At 48.2% G+C, this 26,401-nt stretch overlaps 2 protein-coding genes and 1 non-coding gene across 3 annotated transcripts; 1 reads left to right on the top strand and 2 right to left on the bottom strand.

The window, feature by feature from the left end:
- Positions 1–6,778, top strand: SMPDL3B (sphingomyelin phosphodiesterase acid like 3B). Its single transcript, XM_021554768.4, has 7 exons — positions 1–389; positions 1,738–1,835; positions 2,326–2,469; positions 3,015–3,187; positions 3,329–3,509; positions 4,073–4,206; positions 5,179–6,778. Exons 1-7 carry the CDS (start codon positions 97–99, stop codon positions 5,569–5,571), a joined length of 1,416 nt encoding a protein of 471 aa, XP_021410443.3. The 5' UTR covers positions 1–96; the 3' UTR covers positions 5,572–6,778.
- On the bottom strand, positions 6,424–25,082 carry PPP1R8 (protein phosphatase 1 regulatory subunit 8). Its single transcript, XM_021554769.3, has 7 exons — positions 25,009–25,082; positions 18,159–18,219; positions 12,903–13,056; positions 12,098–12,318; positions 11,102–11,246; positions 9,870–9,934; positions 6,424–8,805 (listed from the first exon to the last, which is right to left on the bottom strand). Exons 1-7 carry the CDS (start codon positions 25,062–25,064, stop codon positions 8,452–8,454), a joined length of 1,056 nt encoding a protein of 351 aa, XP_021410444.1. The 5' UTR covers positions 25,065–25,082; the 3' UTR covers positions 6,424–8,451.
- LOC116184442 (small Cajal body-specific RNA 1) lies at positions 16,297–16,460 on the bottom strand. Its single transcript, XR_004149211.2, has one exon.
- Positions 25,083–26,401: the final 1,319 nt, after the last annotated feature.

A 26,401-nucleotide genomic window follows, 5' to 3' on the forward strand; every position in this document is an offset into this window, starting at 1 on the left:
GATTGCGGTGAGGGCGGGATTGTACTGCCGGCCGGGTCCCGGTGAGGGCGGGATTGTGGTGCCGGCCGAGCCCCGGTGCCCGTGGCGGTCTCTGCCATGCAGCCCACGCGCGAGCTCCTGTTGCTGCCCTTGCCGTACCTACTGGCCGTGGCTCTGCCCGGTGCGGTCGGCGGCTCCGGGAGGTTCTGGCACCTCACGGACCTGCACTGGGACCCCGGGTACGAGGCGGCGGCGGCAGCGGGACGGCCGTGCCCCTCGGGCGGCGGTCGGGCCGGGCCCGCCGGGCCGTGGGGCAGCTACCTGTGCGATGCGCCCTGGAGGCTGCTCCGCTCGGCCGCCCGCGCCATGCGGCGCCGCCTGGCCGCGCCGGACTTCGTGCTCTGGACCGGGTGAGAGGGGCCGGGCCCGCCTGAGGGACCCCGGGGCTGGGCGGGACAGGGGCGGCGGAGCCCGCACGGAGCCCGTGGTGTGTCGGGGCTCTTTACGCGGTCCCCGCTTTGAAAGGGAGAGCGTGCCTTGTAATGCGAAACAAGAGGAAAGCACAACCCCAGCGAGGGCGCTCGACGCTGACGAGACGCTCGTGGCAGTGAGATGACAAAACGCTGTCCGTCCTTTGTGCATCCTGTCCGATCCCACAGTGAGTCGTAGCATCTGGAATGCCCAGGGGAAGCAGCTGTGGGAGGAGAGCACTGTAAACCAGCTTGTAGCGTTTCTTCTGGTTGCGAGGCGGCTGGGAGACCTGAAGGGACAGTTCTGCTTCAGGAGTCAGAGGAACCTCCCCAGTGGAGGATGTTTCTCTCCTAGTATGGGTTCCAGGGGTGGGTCCCCTGTCCTCTGGGAGGCCCCAATAGCATTTGCAGATGGTAAAAGTTTTGTTTTGCATAGTGACTGTGTAGATAGCATTCTTCTGATAGTGCAGTCTCAACTTGCTGTAATCTCCAGTTCCAGTTTGCAGGGCTGTCACCTATCTCATGTTTTCATTTTCTGTCCCTGAAGATGCCTGTTCTTACTTAGATGTAGTTATTGGTTCTTGTGACCTTATGTTGAGTATTCTTTTTCCCTCAAGCAATTTCCCCCAGCCCTCTGACATGATTTTGAATGTTCTTTCTCTCCAGTGGGCTTGTGGACAGTCCAGCATCATCTACAAATGCTGTACAGACACAGACATGGAGCAGCCCTAGATTGCTGCATTACTAGAGGCATTTCCTTGTTTCATGGTGATCACAGCTGTGCAAACAGCTCTGCCTCATTATTGCAGATCAAATGCCCTCAGATTGCAAAGTGCTGACCCTTGCAGTGTTTCCAGGCAGCTTTAGTGCTGCCTAGGAGGAGGGAGCCTCCCCTTCACGCCCTTCTGCACAGGAGTTTTAAGGTAAAGCGAATCCTGGGATCACAGAACAGCCTGAGCTGGAAGGGACCCACAGGAATCATGGATTCCAACTTCTGGCCCTGCACAGACACCCCAGCAATCCCACCCTGTGCATCCCTGAGAGTGTTGTCTGAGCACTCCTTGACTCTGGCAAGTTTAGAGTGGAGCTCATTTTCCCTGTGAGCAATTTCTTGAAACTCCCTCATTGTCTTGGCCAGTCAATATAGCACTGACTTCTGCACCTAAAAGCTTAAACTTTCTCTTCTAGGAGGCACAGAGAGGAGTTGGCAAGTTCTGTGCCTGCTCATTGCTGTAAGCACAGACCCTGTTAGTCCCAGACAGTGACTGTGCTGCTTCTCTTTTTCTAGAGATGACACTCCCCATGTCCCCAATGAGGAGCTCGGAGAAGAAAAGGTTCTGCACATAATAGCAAATCTGACTTCTCTGATAAAAGAGACATTTCCAGGTAGGATTTGAGGAGATGAGAAGGGAAGAGGAGCATAGAAGCTCATGGGAAAGGTTAACCAGGATGGAGAAATGACAGAAGTGAGACAGGGAAAGGGCTGTGGTCAGTGGGACTTGTTTGGTGGCCTCAATTCTGCTGTGCCATACAGCATTGATGCACACTCATGTTTCAGGTTAGCTTACTCAGGAGAGGGGAAAGGAAGGGTTTCTGTTGTTAGTAATGAAGGCAAAAAAGGCTGCAGGAAACTCTCAGACATAACCTGTGTCAGCAGGGGGCAAGGAGCATTACTGCTGGTGACAGCTCAGTCACTTGGCTCTGGGTGGCTTGTCCCAGGGGTGGGTCAGAGCCATGTGGTGCCCTGGGCAGTGTCAGCCCGGGGCAGAGGATGGCTGCCTTGGCAAAGCTCTGTTCCCAAGGCTGGGAGTGCCTCGGGGAGCTTGGAGGAGCTCTGCACCACTGACCTCCTGCCCCTCCTTGGCTCTGTCTCCAGGTACCAAGGTCTATGCAGCGATGGGCAATCATGACTTCCACCCCAAGAATCAGTTTCCTGGGAAGGAGCACAGGATCTACAAACAAACAGCAGAGCTGTGGCAGCCCTGGCTGAGTGATGCCTCTCTTCCTCTCTTCAGAGCAGGTCTGGCACCACTGGCTTGTGTTTAGAGCATGCTGGGGATATGAGGAGGGGTAGGAGAATACCATGAACGATTTTCCTTGTTTCTATGCTCAGAGCAGCAGTATTCATAGAAAATTTGCAGAGGTAGGCTCCAATTTAGTGCTGATTTCTGTCTTGGAACTCTGCTTGCAAGAAGAGAAATTATTTTATACTTTAGTCTCTTCTGCCATTATCAAGTTACTGGAAAGAATGCAGTGGTGACCTGCAAAGGGAGGAAAAATATCTTTAAAGGTGGCAGCTGGTGCAGGCAGTGCTGGGGCTCTCCAGAGCTGCCCAGCTCCTGGTGCTGCCCATTGTACCCATTCAGGTCTCCCTTCACTTGGGGAGACACACAGGAAAGACTCACTCCAAATCCACATCCTGGAGTGGTCAGGGCACCGTCCCAAGCAGTGACCCTGCTGTGGCTGTTGCTAAGAACAGAGAGAGGTGGAAACAATGGGATCTGGGCTCACAGCCACCCATGTGAGCTGATCTACAGCTCTTCCTCTGTTGGTTTCATTTTTAAGGAGCTTTCTACAGTGAGAAGCTGCCTGGCCCAGGGATGAGGGGACGGATGGTTGTCCTCAACACCAACCTGTACTATGACCAGAATGATGAGACAGCTGGTGAGGAGGATCCTGGGGGGCAGTTCCAGTGGCTGGAAGAAACACTGACCAACGCCTCTAGAGCAGATGAAATGGTATTAAAAAGACTGAAAAAATAAAGCTTCTCCCCAGCCTGGAAGCTCTTCCTGCTCTGCTCCCTCTGGGTGCAGCTGCAGCTGGCTGGTGCTCCATGGGTGGTGTGGGCTTTGTGCTCAGGGCAGCTCTTGCTTCTGTAGGTCTACATTGTGGGACACGTCCCCCCTGGCTTCTTCGAGAAGAAACGGGGCAAGCCCTGGTTCCGGAGGGGCTTTAACGAGCGGTACCTGGGCATTGTGCAGAAGCACCACAGTGTGATTGCTGCCCAGTTCTTTGGGCACCATCACACCGACAGCTTTCGCATGTTCTACAGCCCCACAGGTACCTGTTCTGGTCACCCGAGCACCTGTGTGACAGCTCTCACAATCACTGTCCATCAGGGCTTTTAGTGGCTGTTGGCTAAAAGCGGCTAAGAAGCCAGCAAAAGCATCTGACATGCTTTGGGCAACAAGAGGCAACAGTGGTTCTCATCTCTACCCCCAGTCTGTAGCTCCTGCCCTCCTTCCTATTCACCCTCAAATATTATTTTGCCTTAATGCTTGGCAGCTTCTTGCCTGCTCCCTCTTGAGGGGTTTGGGCATTGCTGAGGGAGCAATGCTGAATCTCTGTGTGTGTGTGGGGTGCTCTGGGCGAACATCTTTGCCGAGTGTGGTTCCCTGGCCACCCTCACTGCAAGAGGCTTTGCCAGCATTGGAGAGCCCATTCCCTGTGCTCAGTCCCCAGCATGGTTCCATGTGTTAATCTCTGTGTGTGTGGTGGTGCTGGGAGCTGGTGACAAAGGTGCTGTTGGCAGTGCAATCTGCTCCAGGGGCTCACTGTGATGGGGACAGGGTGTGGGACAAGCCGTGGTCTCCAGTCACAGTTTGCTTTGCATTTCTGTGAAGGTACTCCAATCAATGTCATGTTCCTGGCCCGTGGAGTGACTCCCTGGAAAACAACATTACCTGGAGTGAGCAATGGAGCCAACAACCCTGCGATTCGGGTGGTCAGCTATGATCAGGACACCCTGCAGGTCTTGGTAGGGAATCCTGTGTGCACCACACTGCAGCTCTGAGCAACTTGAATTCCCCCTGTAGTCAGAAGAGGCCTTTCAGGATTTCTCAGTCCACAGAAGCTGAGTGGCTGTGTGGGAGAGGATATTTCAGCCTCGTGTCTGGCACAAAGATTTAGTCAGAGTATCAGTGAGTCAAAGCATGGCCCTGGCAGCCAGTGCATCCTGCTGGGATGAGTTTCCCTAGGCAGGGTCAGACAGTTTTTGTGGTGTTCTTCATGTCTTAGTAAGTTTAATTTGACACTTGCTTTGCTCCCCGGATAATATGGGTCACAGAACTACTCTTTGAGTAATAACAAACTTGTCAGACCCCCTTCAAAACCTTTAAACCATCTGAAAAATTGTGTCCCTCTACTTGCTAAAATGATGCATTTGGAGTGGATATAAATTGAGGATGAATTGTAGGGACAGCATCTGTTTGCCAAGAGGTGGAGGATGGGTGGTTATGTCCTCCTTTGTAGTGGATGAAGCTCTCTACAGTTGCTCTGTTTACATGTTTATAGCATAGAAGTGAATGCTAAACTACTCTGTGCAAGGCTGGGGAGTCAGTGAAGCAGAGAGAAAAAGGGCAAAGAGACAGAGAACAGAAGCTGTGAAAAACTTGATTCTTCAGTTTGTTCACAGCTGGGAAGGAAACTGCTCGTGTAAGCCCTTGCTTCTGCTGCTGGGTACTGTTGATAGTAACTGACTCATGTCTGAAGCAGGCTAGGCTCAAAGCTTCTGATGTTTGGAGGTCAAAGTCAAGCAGAGCAAAGCCACGCCTTCACTCCTTAGGAAACAGGCTCCATTTGGGGTGGGTTCTGGAGGTGCCCATCTGGGTAGGAAGCCCTGTCAAGGCCAGCTGGGCCCTTGGGGTAGGGGGGGCCAAGCCTGACCCAGTGTCTCACTCCAGAGCCATCTTGTCCCGGTGTCTCCCCAATTCTGTTTTCTCTCCCTCAGGATATGGTGACTTACTACTTGAACCTTACTCATGCCAACAAGATGGCCTCAGCATGGCAGGAAGAGTTCCCAGAGTGGGAAGAAGAGTACAGGCTGACAGAAGCCTTCCAGGTCCCTGATGGCTCTGCACACTCCATGCAGACGGTGCTGCAGAGGCTCTCCAGGGACCCCCACTACTTGCAGCTGTACTATGAGTTTAACTCTGCCAGGTATGACCTGGAGCCCTGCCAGCAGGAATGCCGTGTGGATCACCTGTGTGCCATCAGGGAAGTCGATTTTATGAAGTATGATGAGTGTGTGAAAACCAACAGCTCTGCCTCTGCTGCCAGCAGTGTTTGGCTTTTGGTTTTCTGCGTGTTCGTAGGATTTCTCAGTCCTCAGCGAGTGCTGTGATGGCCAACAGCAAGAGAAAAGGAGGGCATGAGATCACACTACACTACATGTGAATTGGTGATTTTGGCATTGAGAATTTGCTTGGAAAACAGGACAAAATTGGCAATGTTTACTAAAAGCTGTGTGATTTGAAATTTTCTAGAGAAGCTTGATGTGTGAAGAGTAATGCTTTTGAAAGCCTTATTGACTGCAACAAGGAGGGTCTCCCCTCTGCCAGGACTGCTGGGGCAGCCTCACAAGTCAGATGAAGACCAAGTCTCCCTATGGACATGAACTGGCAAGGGGTGAGAGCAGGGAGCTGCCACATGTTCCAGAGGCTGCTGCCAGCATTTCTTATTTTGGCACACACTTTGGCAAGTCTGCACAGCTGGTGACTCTGGAAGTCTTGTTGTGGTGGCTTTGTTCCACAGCAAAGCGAGGTGGGGCAGGGTGACAGCCCAGAGAGGCCAGGGCAGGCTGCAGAGCCTGTGGCAGGGGACGGTGCCTCAGCCTGCCCAAGGCCTCGCTCTGTTGAAGGAGCAGGCGGAGCAATGGGAGCAGCAGAGCTGGGCTCTGGAGTAAACTTACAAAGAGAATTGTGCCAGAACCAGATAAAACTCGACTCAAAACAAAAGCAACCACTGTTCAAAATCCACTGTTAGGTGTCACTTGTGTACCGAAGTGCAGCATGAGGCAGCAGAGCAGGTCACAGCTGGGGCAGCTTTAGGAGCTGCAGCCTGAGGCAGCCCAAGGACAAGACCTGCAGGGAGAAGGGAACTTTGCCATGGCAGGATCCTCCCATGAGCCACAGCACGACATGCAGGCTCAGCTGTACCAGTGCACGCTGGAATGAACACACTACACTCTCCAACCTGGCAAAATCTGCATTTAATTTACAACATAGTAAAGGTTACAGGTAAAAAGCTCAACAGAAGTGTGAAAAGGCCTATTACATATTACACAAGTGTACAAATGTCTGTACAAAGCTCCTTGATGTTCCTGTCCCCTCGTGGCCAGCTGTGGCTTCTAAGCTCTGAAATAATAAGAGCTGGTTCAGAGTCTGAGAGGAGAAGAGCTTTAAAAAAATGAGCAGTGAAGTTTCCCTTGTCAAGAAAAATCTTGCAAAGAGCCACTTGCAAAAGAAAAAAAATCCCAAAAAAACCCCCAACCCTCTTACCCCCAAAATAAAACAAAAAACCCCAAAATAAAAAGAAGGAAACCTGCTCAACTTTTGTTTGTCCTGACTAATCTTACTCTAAAGAGTTGCCTTCAGAAAGCAACTAGCTGGGAAATGAAAACTATACAGGCCAGACTAAATAGATGAAATTTTGAGTCATTGTGGGAGCACTGGGAAGCAAACAAATGCCCAACAGCTGTATCATCAATGGCAACTTAAACACAGAGCAGCACAGCTGGATCATGGAGCAGGTGCTGAATCCACACAAGGAACAGTGTGAGCTGCATGTGATGGTGTGGGGAGGGAACAGAACAGTCTCTAAAGCCATGGCTCTTGTGAGCTGGGCAGCTGCCTGCTGGCACCTCAGGGATATGATAGAAGCAATCACTGTGGGGCAGAATTCAGATTTTGGGGCATCTGTCTGAAACGGGTCTGGTGCATCTGGCATCCCATCTCAGTGGAACACAGCACTGATCCAGCACCATCCAGCATCCCAGCTCACTAAACAGCCCTGCCCCAGCAACCTGCCCCTACCTCCCCAAACAGCTGCAGTCCTGCACACAGGGAACAGCCAGGTACATGCTCTCATTTTGGTGCACATTTCCTGGATCCCCAAACAGCAAAGGAATGTGACTTGTAGCTGAACTGCATTAGAGTGTGTACAAAGCTCTGGCCTTACCTTGCATAAAGTACAGCCACAATATATCTGAGTATGTGAATAATTTTGAAATATAAACCCAAGGAACTAAAGGGCTTGAGCAATAACCCAAGTCCACTGAGAATTCCTATTCTGGCTCTCAGTAGCACTCACTTCTCTCCTGCAGTTCCCAGCAGCCAAAATGTTAGGTGTGGGGAACACACCAATCCTCCCAGCTTTTTGTCTTGATGAATCTCATATACTCTAAAGTTCCATTTGCAAATAAAAATGAAACTATTTCAGTGACAGGGGCCATCAAGTCTCAAAGAAACTCCACTGTGTTAACTTCACCCTGAGTTATCCAGGGGAGTCTCCACGGCACAGTGCCTGATCCTGTTGGACACCCCGACCATTTGCACCCTGTATCCATCCCACATACCCTATTCTGCAGCACTGGAACAAAGCTAAGGAACCCACCTGCTTCCCTGCTTATCCATCTCATCTCATGGGATGATCTAGTGTTTTATGTGGAAATCAAAACAAGCTCTAGCTGAACTAATAATAATAATAAGACAATGCCCCACACTGGTGGGGTTTTGAAAATATAAAAAATAAAAGCTGACCTATATTCTGCAAGTTTTACAACTCCTTCCAATGGTATTCTGCAAAGCTTGGCCCCACAAACACTTCCTCTTGACAGAGCTGCCCTGCTGTGAGAATGTCCAGCAGGAACAGTGTCACCACAGTGAGCCCAGCACTGAAATACACGGACCTGCAGGGTCATGCCGTAAGTGACAATGAAATTGTGTGACTGCCCCTTTGACTCGTGGATCCAAACTCCGCACAGAGACCTCTGGGACAGTGGTGGCTAAGAAAAAGCTGTAGGGGTTTTGGTTCAAAAGGAGACAGGAGCTGTATTTTTTTTTTTTATAACAGACATATAAAAACATTTGAAGACAGATCTTTAAAGGATATTTCACTCCTCCAATCTTGGTATTACATCTGTTAGGACACTGAAATTTTAAAAAGACGATACCGCACATGAAAAGTTTCTGGAGTTGGTAACTCCTACCCTCCCTAGCCCAGCTCAGATCAGCAGGGACGGGGTCGGCTTCTTGCCCGGCCAGGCCTCCTTGGCATATTTCTTCTTCTTGGGTTCATTCACAGCTTCAGGGTTGAAGACAGCGGGGTTTGGAGCGGGGTTCATGTTCACTGTGGAGGGCACAACTGGAGTCAAGTCCACATCGGGGGCGAGGTTGGGGTAGGGCATGGGCAGCCCCCCGATGAGCGCGGTGCCGTGGACGCTGTGGGACTGCGAGCCCGCCTCGTTGTGGGTGGGGGGCAGCCCCCCGTACAATCCTCCGCTGTAGGGGAAGCTCTGCATGCGCCGCGACGCCGACTCGTCCGTGGGCAGCGAGCCCGCGTTCTCCAGGCGCTTCTTCTGCAGGCAGGAGGAGTTCAAGAATCAGTCACAATGCATGAAACCATCAGCATGTTTAAACTGGGTGCCAAGACCACCTCCCGCAAGAGGCACCTAAATCTGCTACAAAGTGCCAACAGACCAGTCCCAGTCTTTGTCCTACAAAGTTCCCTTGAAAGTTCTAGTTCTCCTGAAAACCACAACAATAACTCTTAGAGGTGCACAGTGCAGGAAGGGAGACAAAAGCTGACACTCAGATGTAACTTAGATGAAGTCTGAGCACCTCTTCACCTCCTTTACACTCCTGCCAGTCCCCATCCTGAACAAGGACCGAGCAGGTCACAGAATGTCCTGGGTTGGAACAGACCCACCAGCCCACTGAGTCCAACTCCTGGCCCTGCACCCAACACTCCAAGTCCCACCCTGTGCCTGAGAGCATTATAACACAAACCTTCCCTCCCCCACAGAAAGAAACTGCAACTTCTAGACCACTTGGGTAATTTTGCTCCTGATCACTGGAATCTTCTCCTGCAGTCTGGGTTTGTGGAATATAATCCTTTTCCACATGATGTTATTTAGTCTATACCACCAACAAGTGAAATTGCTGTTACACAGTGGCTTAGCTGCACTGAAGTTGTGCAGATCTTTCTTTTTCCTTACATATTCCAATTAAATAGAACACTGGCAGAACACTCATCTTGGAGCAAAGCCCAAACCTGCTTATTCTAGTACACAAACTTATGAAATGTCAAACAAACTCTCATTTTTCCCTTCTATTTTCCACATTTCCCACAGTTTTACCTGACACCTGGAACTAATGCACTAAATTTCTAGAAAGTGTTTCTTTTTGGGAGGAAAAAAAAAATCACCATTGATCCCATGTGTTATTAAAGAAAAAAGCTAAAGCTGGATTCAAAGGGAAACGGTCAAATTTGCTAAAAAAGACAACTGTGAAACACAAACATGACTTCTGCTTCACAGTGAAACACCTCCCATGTGGGAGCACTCTAAGGTGCAATTCATAAATCATGAAGTGAGTTCATCAATGTAATGTGCTAATGAGAAAGTCAGGAGTCACACCGTACCTTAACAGGGACCACTGCTGTCTGTACCATGTTCCGGAACCGCCCCACAGACGGGTCCACGTCCTCTGCAAAGCAAGAAAGTGATGGATCAGAGAGCACCACCAGGGATGCCACCAGTGATGCCATCAGTGAGCACATGGGAAAAACAACCTCTGTGGGGTAAAGGAATCTGTATGAAAAGCTGGAACAGACCTCCTCCTCCCAAAGCCAGCACTCCAGCACCTCCCAGTAAGCAGAAGTGTGAGCAAATAAAAGGAGGAACATCCAGTGGCTTTGTCTCCAGGTGGCTCATCAGGCACCCTGGCTTTCTCTCCAATGGAGAAGGGGAGCAGCTGGATGAGTGGTTTGGGATCAGACAAGCTGGCGTTTGGGCTGAAATCTGCTGCTGACAAGGCTCTGCATGTGCTACAGGCACAGCAGCTGGTCCCTAAAGTCCTTGGGGGGCCTTGAAGCAGGAGTCAGAAGCAGCCTCTGAAAGTCTGGAAAAATTATCTTTTTTTTGGGATGAGAATGATTGGTGTTTGCATTAGGATGTTCTGAGCACTGAACTGCATCACATTATAAACCAAAATGGTCGCTCTGGGTGCCAAAGGAACCACCTCCACACTGTATTTCAGAATACCTGCCTACTAATTAGCTGCTCTTATTAACAGGAATATTATCCAAATAAAGTATGGTTGATAAGAATGCCCTTAATACAGAACAGCTAAGGGAGAAAAAAAGATTAATTTGGAATTGGATACATCTTCAAATGCATCGGTTTGAATGAGGATTAGAAATGCCTTGGTTTAGATGTGCAGAAAAGTAGCAAAAACTCTCTAAGCTCAAGACATCCCAGAGGCAACAGGAAAAGAAAATGTTAAAGGACAGGTGAAAAGCAAACAAGTTCTGTTCCCACTGAGATTCTAAAGAGGGCAACAGATGTGAACCACCTTCCTCTATTTGGACCCCTGACATTTCTCCAGTATGACAGAGTACTGAACAATGAAGCTGAGTTTGATATCCCCATCCTGCTCAGAGCTTGCAGTTACTTTTCAGGTAGAACAGAAGATACAGAAAGAGGTCCCGGACTTCAGTGAAATGTGGTAGCAGATTCTGTGAAATAGCAGATCCCAAATATTGGCTGCCAAATTTATCTTCTCCTTATCCATATGCACCCATGAGGAATCCCTATGAGCATGCTGGAAGGAGTCCTGAAGGGCATCAGCTGAGGATTAAAGCAAACTCCTTACCCGGGTTGATGATCTCATCGTCATCACTGAACGTCACTCTGGAGTTCTTCCGTTTTCGCTTTGGCCTCTGGATGTCCAAGTTTCCTTCCTCAATGGTCAGCGTGGAGATCCTTTTGTTGTGGGCTGTATTAAACTCTGTCAGATTCTAACAGCAAATTTAGAAATGAAAGAGTTTAAGCAACTAATGTATTAAGTCTGATGTAATCACATGACTGTGCACATCAGAAGAGCACAGGACACTGTTTAGTTTCAACCTCCCCGTTAGATTTATGGACTGATGATCTTAAAGGTCTTTTCCAACCTAAATTGTTGGGGAAGATGAAACAAGAAAGCCTTATAAATATGATTGCCTGGCAAAAGATTTAGAAAATACAGAGATTGAGATGGTAACAAGTTTTGAGATACCAAAGCTTAGTTACTGAACAAGTAGAAAACAAGAGTACAGCCAGGATGAAGACAATCCCCGCTTCTGGTTGAACAATGCCCTTGCCTACAGATAGATCCAAAGGTCAAATGGAATGTTCTATCTCACTCCCCAAAATGTTTGGGTCATCCCACACCTGTAACCCTCCCCTGAAGCATCAGGAGTCTGTGACCCCATTGGCCCAAGTCTTGTTCCAGCCCACCTTGAAGCCCCTGACAAGGAGTCCCTGAGGAGCCAGACGCTCTCTTGGAACTTCTGTTCTCTTGGAACTGCCCCTCTCCTGGAACATCCTCTTGGGATCCTCTCTTATCTCCCTCTACCCCTTGCCTCTCCCTGCCCCCACTCCCTGGGGCCTGCCATGGGTCACGTCTGGTGACTCCAAGCAGGGCCTTTCACCCTCTCTAATAAACCAGATATTCTAAGAGCAGCCTTCAGAGATCTCTGGTCTCCATCCAACCAAACCGTCCTGGAGTCCAGCGTCCCCGCACTAAATGATTCCATGACTAAGCAAACGAGCAGGGAATGCTGTCCTTGCTGGAAATGCCATCAAGGCAGTGTGCCATCATACTCACATCCAGTTCTGTCTCCTCCTCTGGCAGCCCCAGCAAGCCCTTCAGCTCCTCATCCTCACCACCCATCTTCTCGTCCCCTTTCACTGCGGAGGGCAGCGTCTGCGGCTTCTCCCGCAGAGTGTACGCGCGGGTGGAGGCTCCGAAGGAAACCGTGGAGTCGATGGGGATCTGCTGGGGTTTGTGAGCTTCCAAACGGATGTGGCCCAAGAACGTGCCATGTGCTGAGGACATCAAAATGCAGAATAGTCTGCTGAGCTTGGGATCATGGTATTGCAGTTCAAGTTTGAGAATCTCAGAAACTGTAACAATTGTTCCAAGGTACAAGGCACTGAGGTACTGCTGAAAGCATCAGCTATATAGACCTACCATCTCACAAACTGAGATAACACACACCAGAAATCCTCAAAAAATCACTGGAAATAAACTACAAACACCTTTTACTTTCTGTATTCCAATGTACTGTCTGGACAGTGCAATAAAACACCTGACAGGTTTTAGAGCTTGGGAAATCACCCTCAGAAGACAAGGATTCTAAAATTATAATGGGAAGGTCAAGTCACTTTCCTACTCTCTTTTGGCCTTTTACAAGTTAGAAATGTTTGAAACACCCAGGGAGGCAACTGTAGGCTGACTGGAGCAAACACTCCTTTGCCCTAACCCTTGTCTTTCCCTACAATGCAAATTCAAATTATATCCATTTGCCCACAGTGCAGACAACAATGGAAAAGGAAAAAGTGTCTCATATTCAGAATGTTTAAGCACTCAAGTATAGCTCTTCTGTCTGGTTAAATGCCACGCTACTTACTGCTGTTCAGATCTATGAGGAAAACCCTCTTGAGATGTTTGTGATAGACCAAGGCAGCATGGACCCGAGAGCAAGACTGGTGGTCAATGGTAAAATCACACAGATCAGGGTTTCTCCCAAAGAGATAGTATTTCTTCTCATCAATGATGAGTTTCTGAGGCAGAATATCAAACAGAGAAGAATATTAGACTCCTAGAATATTTTGGATCTTCCTGAAAAAAATTCAAGAACAAATGTATAAATAGAGCAAATTCAAGACAAACCATCAACAGCTCATCAATATTTCAGTTTAGTCTGGCACTGTTAAATACATAAACTCAAGTCTGCTCTTTATAAAATCAGAACAGCTGAATATGGGAGAGTACCAGTTATTCCCTTCTTTACCAGCCAACACTGGACATTCTGGGAAGGACAGTCACTCTTCAAAGCATTAGACTACCTCATACAGGAGATTTTCTCTGACATCTGCTCCCAGAGATTTTAACACATTCCTCCATGGATGACTTCAGGCTTTGTCTAAGACAGGAACTGGTGCTTGGTGATCTCCAGTCTGACACAGGACATCAAAATTATACTTCTGAACAGAAATGGACCTACAGGAGAGTTCAGACCTCTGGTATAAAAGGACAAAACTATACTGAGTACGTGCTGTGATCTGAATCCGTATTAGTCTATTCAAGTAAACCATTAATTTCAGGTATTTCTTCTTTATTAATCCTAGTTCTAATATCTTTTTTAAAAAATACCTTACAACTCTTAATATCAGTTACATAAACATCTTTATAAAGGGAGGGAGATGTTGACAAAGTCCTACAGTATTCAAGTGACCAAACTGTGTTGTTAAATGAACACTTGCACCTGAATGCTGCAATACTGAGAAGCATGTGCAGAACCTTCTCACTGCATCCCAAGAACTTCATCTAATCTGTACTTTCCTGTTCCAGCTGCACAAGGCAAAGGCTGGCTGCATGTTACATATCTGTTAACAGGCTTCTCCTGCTTTCTGAAACATTTTCCAAAGCCCAAACATGTTTCAATAGCATCATCCAGGGAATGCTGATACATCTTCCACATCTTGGTTCAGAAGAACACTGCTTTCAAGAGGTGGTCTGAGATGAACTAACATCCTGCCTGCTTGAGCACCTGGATTTCTCCCCCTGCCTCCCTGCATTCCCAGCTATTCAATCCCCTCCTTGATCCCACTGCCACATGTCTGAGCAAAGGTTTTGGCTTGCAAAGCCTTTTTTTCCCTGTGTTCATCTTCCCCTGTTTGGGGGCTGGATCAGTCTGCCTTTGCACGTCCCAGCAGCTCCACGGAAGCAGCAGATTCCAGGCACGGGGTGGGTGATCCCAGGATCTCCTCTCTGGCAGCAGCATTCCAGTCAGGCAGGTGTCTGCTCCTCCCCTGGCCAGGCACACACCAGGCACAGCTCAGCTCCAAGCAGCCAGTGTGTGGCCAGCCCAGGGGGCTGGGCTGGGGGTTCCTGAGCTGCCAGATGACACAAGGAGCACCCACACAGTCACTCGCCCTGGGGCACCACCAAGTCATACAGAAAACAAGGAGACAGACTGGAATAAGAACAGTATTTATACTCCTTTGTCTTATCTGTGAGGACAAAAATCCCACCATGGACCTCAGCTTCTACTGCAGATCACCTTGTCAATCACATCTATTCACCTACCTACCAGCTATGGTTTTACCACTTCCCCACTGTTTTTTTTCTGATTTTTTCCCCTATACACATGCTGTGTATTTTCCAGGTTGGATTTTCCAGAGTTCTACTGAATTATCTGTCAGCCCCCATGCTGCAAGTTCTCATCATCTGCTATTCAGTAATAAGCATTTATTTATGCATGTTTAAAAGAATTAATTGAACAACCTGACTCCACACTTGTATGCATCATGACATTTTTATGATTGATTGGTCCCTTAGATAATACTCTGTTAAATGTCTTATTCCCCCCAACCCAAGGTATACAATTAAAGCATCAATTCATGACAGTAACTGCTTTGTGAAATCTACTAACTAACATATTTTGGCCTGCCATCTTATAAAAAAGAGCATTTAGGTGATCAAGGTGTGCATATTTATCAGCTCTAACACCCCCTACTAAACCAAGTAACTTCTAAACCTCTGGCCAGTTTCAACCAGCACTACAAGATTATTAAATTTCTAGCAATTCTGTAGAAACAAACAGCTAGACAGAATGATAACTCCATCAATCCCCTTAGTGATACACAGGCTGGCAGAAAATCCCAAAGAGTGCCAATACTTAGATTTCAACCCCCCAGAAAATCTCTGTGAGTCTACATCTCATTTATTAAGGCAACAATGACAGCTCAATTGGCAATTCATGTGTAAATACGTGGTCTATTGACAGATGAAGTGCAAATGCAAAATGCAAGTGATTTTCCTCCAACTGAGAGATGTAAAACATGCAGGTGTCTCCCCTGAATTGGTTTGTCTGGTGCAGAGCAATGCATCTCAAAGCCTCAGAATATTCAGATTAAAACCATGAGAAATCACTATATTGAGTTTATTGGGTTCTGCTCTCACATGGCCACTTTATCATCACTTTCTGTGTCTTCACAAATGCTGGTTTTCACAAGACCTCCAAATTAACCCAAGTATAAGCCACAGATGAAGAGCTTGAACTAGTATGTAGTCTCCTCCTGGTTGAATTTTATTTAATTTTTTAATTCCACCTGTAAACAGACCGCTCCACTTCCTCCCTGAATGCCTTTGTGAGGCTTTACCTTGCATTTCTTGACCATAATTTCATGAGTCTTACTGATATTTTCCCTTAAGATTAGAGTTGTTTCATCCAGATATTGATCCAAGAACAACATAACTGTTCGTTACATCACATCTTTTGGGGAACCCTGGTTAGGTTTTCTGAGGATTTAATTTCCCAGCATTAGATTTATATCCCATATTCTGCAGTTCCTTACTCATTTGGTTTAGCACTCTGACTCTTCCCATGCTCAACACCTTTGCACTAGTGAATTCTATGATTCCACAGTGTAAAAAAACAGAGGAGTATTAACTTTTCCTTTTATTGCAAATTTGAAAGTAAGTCTTATATAAACACAGCTCTGGTATCAAGTGGAAGCTAATTCCTGCACAAACACTGATCAGCTCTGCAAGCAGTTACCTCACAATTTCAGTTACCATAAAAACGGATCAAACCATTTTTCCTTCTTGCCCACAGCTGAAACCAAAAGCATCCTGTAAGTTTTCATTTGCACCTGTTACACGCAAACAGTACTGCCCTGACTGGGCAGCACTTCCTAGAGATTTTGCAAAGACACAAATTCATGGCAGCTACTGCAACAGATCATCAACAGAGAAGACAGCTTTATTGCCTTCAATTCAACACTGTTTCCAAAATGTTCTGTGCCTCTGAGCTATAACCCAGTGTCTTCCTTCACACACTGAGCTTAAACACTGCATGGCTTGTTTTGCTGTTGCACTTTGCAGACCCAGCGATCACAGGGTGACCTCAGGCCTCTGCACGAGGCTGGGACACCGATGGCTCGGTTAGTATCAAGTGCTCAATACCTCACAGGATTTTACAATGCTCTTCCTTGGTCACTGCTGGCTACCAGAAAAGACAAAACTGAAAACCTCTCTGTATTGGACAGGGAAACAAGGATCACATCCAAGTGCTGCTTGCCTCGGTGCTATGGGATCTGGCAAGAATCTTTAAATTAGTGGGATTTGTTGGCAGTGGTACCTAAAAGCAGTGTTTCTTTCTTCTAGACAGAGAAGAGGAGCTGAGGAAAACACATGAAGGAAAACAATATGGTGCCACCAAGGGCAGTGGAGCAGGAGCGGGAGGAGGTGCTCCAGGTGCCAGAGCTGAGATTCCTCTGCAGGCTGTGGGGAGGACTATGGTGAAACAGCCGTGTCCCTGTAATCCATGAATTCCTGGGGGATGCAGAGATCCCCCCACAGCCCATGGGGATCCACGGGGGATGTAGAGATCCTCCCACAGCCCGTGGGGATCCACGGGGGATGCAGAAATACTCCCACAGCCTGTGAGAATCCATGGGGGATGCCCAAGGGATGCAGAGATCCCCCCACAGCCCGTGGGGATCCATGGGGGATGTAGAGATCCACCCACAGCCCGTGGGAAAAGGGCTCACACTGGAGCAGGTGGATGCCAGAGAAAGCTCTGATCCAGTGGAGACCCCAATGGATAGAGAGGGCCTTTTGCTTTCAAACTAGAGCAGCCCAGCCTTAAAAGACTGCACCCCATGGATGAGTGACCCATGCCACGGCAGTTTGGGGAAGACTGCTTGCCCATGGGACGGACCCAATGGCACAGCAGAAAAATGACTCCTCTCCCTGAGCAAACAGAAGATGTCAAGTGATGAACTGACCAAAACCCTCACACCCCCACCAAATCTCCCTGCACTGTTGGAGGCAAAGAGGGAGGGGCTGGCGGAAAAAAAGCTTATTTTACTTCTTGTTAGCCTCCTCTGACTCTTTTAAGAATATATTTACCTTATACCTTTAAATTTGAACCTGTTTTGCCCTTAGAGTGGTTTTTTCTCCCAATCCTTATTTCAACTCATGAGCCCTTCATTAACTTTTTTCCCTCTCCCTTGCCCAACTGTAGCAGGAAAGGATAAGTGAATGACTTGTTGGTGCCTGGTACTTGGCCAGTGTCAAACCACTACACCCAGAAATATTTCTGTTTTAGACAGCTTCAATTTAGGAGTCTCTCCACAGCAGAAATACATTCATTGGTTCTGGTTCTTTCTGTCAACAATGGTAAAGAGACTTTATTTATTACTTTCAGTGTGATGTAAGTTAAAATATGAAATAGAGAATGAGGTGGTGCTGTAATAAAAATAACTTGCTGTATCTGTGCTGATTACAACACTGCTCACAGATCCTGAATGTGGGAGGAAAAATCAAATCAAAGTGTATTTCACCCTGTAGGACAGAGCAGCACTCTTGCAAAATACAGGATGCCTGGTTAATCTGACTGTAATGCAAAATAAAAAAATTAACTGACTAGACAGGTTTCTCAAACAAACAGTACAAAGGGAAGAGCTTTAACTGATGGAAGCCCTGCATGGCACAAGGCTGCTTTGCACAGACAAAAGAAAAGTCACTTCGTTCATTGTTTCAGAGGAAACAAAACTGATTTGAAGGTAATGAATACATGAGGGAAAGGAAATACTAATGAATAAGTGTGGAAAATGATGGGCAATGTTCTGTTACTGGTGCACTAATTCCATACCTCAATAAGTTTGTCTCCTTTGACTACATCCAGATGTAAGCCAGGTGGTGGTTTCCCTGCCCTGGAAAATAAAGGAAAAATATAGTATCAAAATACTTAATAGAAATTTTATTAGTATTAGAGCTGCTTGAGCTATAGAACAAACCTACACCAATGCAAGCAGAAGTATTTTGGGAAAAATATGAAAATCCCATCATTTTCTCACAGGGTAGCAGGAACATCTTGGGCACCTACAGTGCTCAAAGCCAGGACCCTGCTGTGCCACCTGCACCACACAGGATCCCTCAGCTCTGGGCACAAAGGATCTTTTTCTGCTCAGATATCTCAGAATATGCATCTCTAGTACTTCCTCACAGTAACATCTCTGCTGCTTGTCTCTAAGGCTGGACCAGCTTTCCAGGCAGCAGCAGTGACCTAGTTCTTGGCTGCCCTGCTGAGGAACTCGGCAGAGATCATGTTCCCATTCTGCTCAGTGCATGGAGCCAGCCCAGGGAAGAGTGACAATGGGCAGTTGTCAGGGTGGCTGCAGAAGAAAGAAAGGTCTGGTAGGTGAAGTTGTTTGAAGGGGTTAAATACAGATGTTCACATTTCTGGGGTGTGCCTTACATTTATTGGTTTCTTCTGTGTTGCAAGGTCAGCTCCCCTCAATAATTTCATGAAAGAACACAGTCTCCTGTTATTTCTACTTCATCTCTTTCCCAGGCATTTTCCTTTCTTGTTTCCAAGCCATTACACTATCCTGCCCAGATTGCTCTGGCCCTTTCTCAACTGACCATTTGGGACTTTCACAAGTTTTCTTTTCAGGCCCTTCTCAAAGACTGTGGATTTACCACCCTAACAAGTATATGTTTAATACTGACTCCTACTGTTTGGGATGAAAAAACAACAGCAGCAAAAGCAGAAGATGCTAAACTCCAGCACGATTTGCTGAAGTGGTGACTTCACCAGTGAAATGGGATTATGGTGATGTGGGGGACAGAGCACCAAGCAGAAATGCTCCCAAAGGTGGGACACAGTCTGTGTGATGAGCTGAAGTTCCTCCAGCACAGCCAGGGAAGCTCCTCCTGGGTACTGCTCGAGCAGCTTACAGCCAGGCTACACCTGAGCACTGTCTCCTCCTGTGCTCCCTGCAGATCTCAGTGCTCAGCTTCCACTGAAACACAGGCTCCTTTCATGGATTCCAGTCCACTTCTCAGCATTCCCTCTTTCTGCCCCTGAGCACTGGAAAACTTGTTTTCCCCCCTTCCTGTGAAATTGCCAAGTTCTGGTTACTCTGCAACCCAACTTTTTGGTAATTTTCACACACCAGCCTTACTCTGATCCAACAACAGCTACTTCCCCAACTTTTTTTTCCTCTTTCCAAATAGGTCAACCTTTCAACAAATTCATACTACAAGTCTACTTCTTACTCAGTTTAGCCTCTGCTTTTCCTTTCCAGTGATCTCTTCCAGTGATACTCAATGGTCAGCCTGTCCTAACACATTTTAGCAACTTCCTCCCTGTACCTGTCAGGTCACAGGAGAGCCCCCAAGAGCTCCAGCACAGCTGAATCCTGTCTGATGGTCTTCTTTTGCTATATACCAGCTCTGCTTTATCACTGCCCCCTTCACCTTTAGTTTCACCCTGATCTTATTTTTACTCTGCCTCTACCCTCAACTTTATTTCCAACAGATAAACCAAGCCCAGCAGTATTACAAGGCAGTGCCTTCAGCTATGAATTAAAGTGCTAGAAAAATCTACCTATTCTCTGGCTTCTTTTGGACTGTAAATAATCCTTTCTAGGCAGGACTTCCCCATCTACCTATTCCTGCAAAACACTGAACACAGGAAGGTTGTAAATACTGATTATGGTACCATGAAAACAAATTCACAGAAGTAATTTCTGACAGAAAAGTTCTTTGGAACATTTTAAGCCAATGTCACAGTTCAGGCTGCCCAAGTTAGATACCTGAAAAGCCTTTTAAGGAAAAAAGTAGGAAGATTTTTCAGTATTATATTCAAAACCAATTAGCTCCAGAGTCACCAAAGATCAGAAGTAATGCCTGGATTTGGAAGTATCAGTCACCCTTCACATGCTCTGCCCCATCAGACCTCTCTCCTCATGGATCAAAGAGTAAAATATGAAAGGAAATCTCTTGCAAAAATCTGCTAGAAGAAAGTTTGTTAGAAAGCTGGCCTTATGCTGTTACAGGAGAGCAGCTTTTCCCTATTTTATGTCCAATGTTAAAAAAGTCCTTTTCCACTAAACTAATTCCACTATGTGCTAAAGTATCCACTAAACTGATTTTCCTGCACTGTTCTGAAGGATGGAGAATTACTTGAGGCCAGCAGATTGTTCTCTCTACAGAACACAAAGAGCCCTTAGCACTGCCCCAAGGCCAACGCTCTCCTACCACACCTTGGCTCCAGCACAAGTGCTTGTGATTGAAAATGAGAAGGAATTTTTTCTGTACCTTCCAGATGGTGCATCACAGTCCCCAGTGCCTCCCCAGGGCTGCACCCTGCAAGTGACCCGAAAATAACACCTGCAAATGCACTGACTGTGTGGTCACTAGCTGAGTGAGTTTGACTGAGACCCAAGGATGCTCTGACTGCCCCCCAAATCCTGAAACTCCTGGGGGGGATGTGAAACCTTCCAGGGAATTAACAGAGCTGATTGGCAAGGAGAGCAGGAGCATTCCCAGCTTGGGATTTCCCACAGCAGCTGCACACATGGATTTGCTGGCCTCACAGAAGGCATCAACTGCTTACAATGATCAGCAGTAAATACTCACAAGGGATACCACTGAATAAAACCAGCTTCCAGCAAAGGTTTTTAAAATATTTAAATACCTACAAGCAACAAAATCTTTCTTCTGTACTAGAAACAGAAAATTGGGTTTCCTTGTTTTCTCCACTTCATGCTCCACAGGCCAGGCTATGTCTCTTTAACAAAGATAAAGCATTTTGGAAAAGAAGGACAAGGCCATGAACACTTTGGAATGTGCCAAGTAAGAGAACTGAAGTTTTTCAAATTAGAATCTCTTCCACAGTGCAGATTCAATGCTGACTGCCAGCAGGGTTATAATATCTATATCCAGCTGAAACTCAGCAGCCTGACTGATGTAAGTCACTACAAGAATTTTGGAATTGTTGCATTAAGGACATAGACAGGACAGCCATAGTTCTATTGTGTTAGTTTAAAATTAGGTCAATTATTTGGGTTTCAAAACGTGGACTCAGAACCTAAATTTAGGCACTTCCTACCAATCCTGGCCTCTGTGACTCATGTATACACCTTCATGTTCAACTTCAAGGACAGGGTGGAATTTGCAGAATTCTGGAGCTCATTCTCTCCAGAAATCTGTGTGAAAGCATCACCAGGAATAGCCAGTTCTTGGCCAAAGAAGCTAAAGATAAACAATTGCTGCTTTCAAACAAACTATTTCTAATGTATGTCCATTCCAGGACAAACCTGACATCCCCACTACTAATGTCTCAAAGAGAGTAAAGAAAGAGTCACAATTCCAAATACAAGTTACACTAGGACTAAAGGACAGGCAGGCAGTATCCACTAAACATCTGATGGTCACTTCAAAACTATACACCAGATAACCTGTACCTCAGAGAAATCACTTCTACTACATAAAGCCAGCTCAGAAAGCTTGCAAAATTCTTAATCAAACTAAGATGTCTAATTGTTATCTAAAGACATTTTCTGATCTCATGGAATGGCTGAATTTTAATCTACAAGAAGTAGTGGCACCCCCTTTATGCCAGCTGTAAATGCACAGCCCAAATCTTGGCTAACAGGTACAGAGGAGCTACAGTACATGCATAAACATGTTCTGGCATCAGCAAATATTATTCAGGTGGCAACCACTGTTTTTCATCTGTCTTAAGTTTAGCTGCTGGAAACACGAGGAAAGAAATAATAAGTATTGTATGATTATGAAGAAGCAACTTTTAACAGCAAAAAGACTAAATCAAAGCCACAAATTGGATGAAAACTAGGAGTTTCAGTGCAGAAGTCTTTTCTGGAAATGGAGTACTCAGATACTATGCAAGTTATGGAAGAAGAGGTAAAATGATAGAGGCAAACCTCAAAAGCATGGGCAACAAATTAAAGGCCAGGAAAAAGACTACTCTTTTTGATTATGTACATCTAAGGTGTATTTCTTATATGACTGGTGTTCACAGGCCCCAGCCAGCTTTCCTTAGAAGCAGGAAAATAAACATTTAGGTAAAGACTGTGATTTTGATTTTGATTTTGATAGAGGTTGAGGAGACGGAAGATAATTTATTACAGAAGAATCTGCTTCTGACTGTGAAGACTCTGCAATTCCATACTTTTGGTCACCCAAAGCTCTTGGAATGAAGCCCTACAATGCTTCACAGGAGACTTTTTGGTGCTCGTTTAAGACCAGGCTTCCTGCAGGGTGCCTTTATATCCTCCTAAACCAGAGCTTTCAATAAGACCAGTATTGATCCAAACCTGCTCCTGGAACCACCTCCAGCCTGGAGAATCCTACCTGGGAAAGACCCAGACTGATTCCACATCATATCTGTGCTCTTTGGTTGGCTCTGAAAGGAGCAAATACTTAAAAACCATGAGCTGGAAGCTGCAGCTCAGAAATATCAGCAGAAGGCATCCAGAGCTTTAGCATCAAATATACTCTACTTATTTTGCAGAACAGAAAAGTAAACAGAAATAAATAAATCCAGCTGGTAGGAGAGCTCCCCACTTCCACCAAGGGATGAGGCCATGGTTATCACCAGTCTACATCACCTAACACTTCCCATTTTGGGTTCACTGTTCAGAACACAAGCACTGTGACTGGAAGCTCTCCAGACTGGCTTCCTGCTAGCTCACTTTTTTATTTTTCCTCTTATCAAACAGCTTTTGGGCTTCAAAAGCAACATTAAGGAAAAACACAAAGCTTTCAGTGGTGTTAGCTGCCATGTCTGCATGTGCCAACTGGACAAGACCAAATTGTCTCAGGCACTCCTTTACTTTACAGCTACAAACACACAAATTGCCCAGCTGGGTCCCTAAAACCATTACAATGTGTAAGGATACAACAGAGTCCAAGAGAAAATAAAAAGTTTCCTCACAATGTATCAGGAGAGAGTCCAGACAGGAACTTTGCTGTATCCAAAACTATTTTGGAATATTATTGTAAAAGAAGATTCAGGTTGCAGTAAGTGAATTACAAAAAAAATCTTAAAAATGTGAGAACAGAACAGGACCTGGCACCCAAACATGCCCCCCTGACCACTGGGTTTGGATCATCTCCCAGATTCCACCTCATTTCTCATCCAGCAAAACAGACTGTGCTTCAGAACCAAACCAGGGCAGGAAAAAGGGAAACTCTCTCTGTCAGATCCTGCCCTGCAGGTAAGACACAAAACAGATATCTGAAGAGGCCCTCACAATTACAGGTGTTACAGTTCTCTCCTCCAGATGGGATTTCTTTAGGAATTCTTCTACAATAGCATGCAAGACACTGAGACTGAGCATTTTATAAGCTGTGTTCTCTCAGCTCCTCCATCTACAGCTTTCAAAAGTACAAATAATTCAAATTTACATGGAATATAATGTATATTGTGATCACTGTTGTATAAAAACACTAGGGGGAAAAAAATGGATGATACTTCAAATTTCAAGTTGAATATCCAGAATAATCTTTGACTTTAACTGGTTTATTGTGTCATCATCTTATGGAACACCATCCTGTCTCATATAGATGATCATTATTGTGTATGTTCAGCACAAATAAGACCCTAAAATACATGAGGAAGTCTCTTCCATGAGAAGTTTAATGGCTTTACCAACTAAAGCAGGTATTTAAAAACCTGGTCTAAATGCCAACACACTCATGCACTGAGCACTGTCACAAAGCACTGAGAGGTGCAACACAGCTGGGTGAGCAGGGCCAGCCTGGGCTCTGCAGGGCCAGGCAGGGCTGGAGCACACAACTCCAGCTCTCAGGTGGGGTGGGATGGGGTGCTTGTGTGATTTAAAATACCACAGCACCCATCCCAGTGCTGTGACACCCATCCCAGTGCTGTGACACCCATCCCAGTGCTGTGACACCCATCCCAGTGCCCTGGTACCCATCCCAGTGCTGTGACACCCATCCCAGTGCCCTGGTACCCATCCCAGTGCCCTGGTACCCATCCCAGTGCTGTGGTACCCATCCCAGTGCTGTGACACCCATCCCAGTGCCCTGGTACCCATCCCAGTGCCGTGACACCCATCCCAGTGCTGTGGTACCCATCCCAGTGCCCCCGTACCCATCCCAAAGCTCCGTTCCCATCCCAGTGCCCCGTACCCATCCCAGTGCCCCGTTCCCATCCCAGTGCCTCCGTTCCCATCCCAGTGCTGCGACACCCAAAGAAGGCAGAAGAGCCAAGATTTCTTCAGCAATGACCAAAACATAGAACAAACGAACAAGGGCACCCTGATGCCAAGCTCTGCTCTGGCAGGGGCGTGCGGCAGGACGTTTTCAGAGATCCCTTCCAGCGAGGGCTCTCCCACCCCTGACCCAGCCCAAGGCATGGGCGCGATGTCTCCAGCACTCCACTCAGCCCTGACTGCTGAACTCAAGCTAACAAAAACCCCAGCCTACTTCCAAGCTGACAGATGTACCGGACACATCTCCCGAACAGGATATCTAGTTCCTACCACACCACGGATTCTGCCTGAGCTCTGAGGAAAAAACTCGGCACCCCAGGGAGGGCCCGGACCCCCGCGGCGCTGTCGATGGCGGCACCGAGGGCCGCGCCCTGACCCCGCCGGCCCGGCCAGCACTCTGCGGCACCGGGAGCGCAGCCCCGCGCCCCTCCGCCCCTCGGCGCCGCCGCTCACCAGCTCGGGCACTCGAACAGGGACCCGCCGCCCGCCGGGGCCGCGCTCGCCGCCATCTTGGCTCTGCCCCATTCAGCCGGCGCGGGGCACCATGGGAGGCGCGATCGGCGCGCGGCGATCCCGGCGTGCCCCGCGCGGCGCTGGGCGGGGCCTGGCGGGGCCACGCCCCCGAGGCTGGCCCCGCCCCCGCCGGCCGGTACCGACCCGGGACAGGGGAACAGAGCCGGTACCGACCCGGGACAGAGCCGGTACCGACCCGGGACAGGGGAACAGACCCGGTACCGACCCGGGACAGAGCCGGTACCGACCCGGGACAGAGCCGGTACCGACCCGGGACAGGGGAACAGACCCGGTACCGACCCGGGACAGAGCCGGTACCGACCCGGGACCGGGGAACAGAGCCGGTACCGACCCGGGACCGGGGAACAGAGCCGGTACCGACCCGGGACAGAGCCGGTACCGACCTGGGACAGAGCCGGTACCGACTCGGGACACGGGAACAGAGCCGGTACCGACCCGGGACCGGGGAACAGAGCCGGTACCGACCCCGGGACAGGGGAACAGAGCCGGTACCGACCCGGGACAGAGCCGGTACCGACCCGGGACAGGGGGACAGTCTCGGTACCGACCCGGGACAGGGGAACAGAGCCGGTACCGACCCGGGACAGGGGAACAGAGCCGGTACCGACCCGGGACAGAGCCGGTACCGACCCGGGACAGGGGGACAGAGCCGGTACCGACCCGGGACAGGGGAACAGAGCCGGTACCGACCCGGGACAGAGCCGGTACCGACCCGGGACAGGGGGACAGCCCCGGTACCGACGCTGGAACGCGGGGACAGTGCCGGTACCGAGTACCGCGGGGACAGCGCCTCTGTCCGAGCAGAACCCGGGGCACGGCCCGTACGAGCACACCGGCCTTTCTGCCCCTGTCCCGGCCGGCCCCGGCCCGCAGCCGCCCCGGGCTGGCACAGCCGCGCTCGCTGCCCGGCTCTCACGGCCGGCCGGGATCCCCGAACGCCTCCCGAAACTCTCGGAGGGGTCGAACGCTCATCCGAGAGCCAGACGCTGCAGTAACAAGCACGGGAGGTTCCAGTTCTCCAGACGGATTTTCAGGCTCGGGAACGTGAGACGAGAGCGTTAAAATCACCGGTTGTAGCGCCGCGAACCGCTGAGAGGTGCGGCACTGCCGGCTGTGAGCAGGGCCAGCCCGGGCTCTGCAGCACACAGCTCAGCTCCCTCCTCTGTGTAGGGGAGAAAGGAGTCAAGCAGCTACAAAAACGCTGAGCTCAGCACCCTGCACCCTCAATTCCAATTTCCAGGGGACTAAAACAGGCTAGGAGAAGGATGGAGCACACAAATAATGCTCCTGTTTAGGTGTGGTGACCTAACAA

This window comes from Lonchura striata, chromosome 23, assembly GCF_050655825.1.
Source record: "Lonchura striata isolate lonStrDom1 chromosome 23, ASM5065582v1, whole genome shotgun sequence".
NCBI classification, from domain to species: domain Eukaryota; kingdom Metazoa; phylum Chordata; class Aves; order Passeriformes; family Estrildidae; genus Lonchura; species Lonchura striata.

Excerpts from the sequence above, each read along its gene's own strand:
- SMPDL3B (XM_021554768.4), top strand. The coding sequence starts at position 97 with ATGCAGCCCACGCGCGAGCTCCTGTTGCTGCCCTTGCCGTACCTACTG. Across the intron at positions 2,470-3,014 it reads TCTTCCTCTCTTCAGAGCAG|GAGCTTTCTACAGTGAGAAG; the intron begins GTCTGGCACCAC and ends TTCATTTTTAAG. Across the intron at positions 4,207-5,178 it reads AGGACACCCTGCAGGTCTTG|GATATGGTGACTTACTACTT; the intron begins GTAGGGAATCCT and ends TCTCTCCCTCAG.
- PPP1R8 (XM_021554769.3), bottom strand. The coding sequence starts at position 25,064 with ATGGCGGCGAGCGCGGCCCCGGCGGGCGGCGGGTCCCTGTTCGAGTGC. Across the intron at positions 18,220-25,008 it reads CTGTTCGAGTGCCCGAGCTG|GGCAGGGAAACCACCACCTG; the intron begins GTGAGCGGCGGC and ends TTTATTTTCCAG. Across the intron at positions 11,247-12,097 it reads AGGAGGAGACAGAACTGGAT|AATCTGACAGAGTTTAATAC; the intron begins GTGAGTATGATG and ends ATTTGCTGTTAG.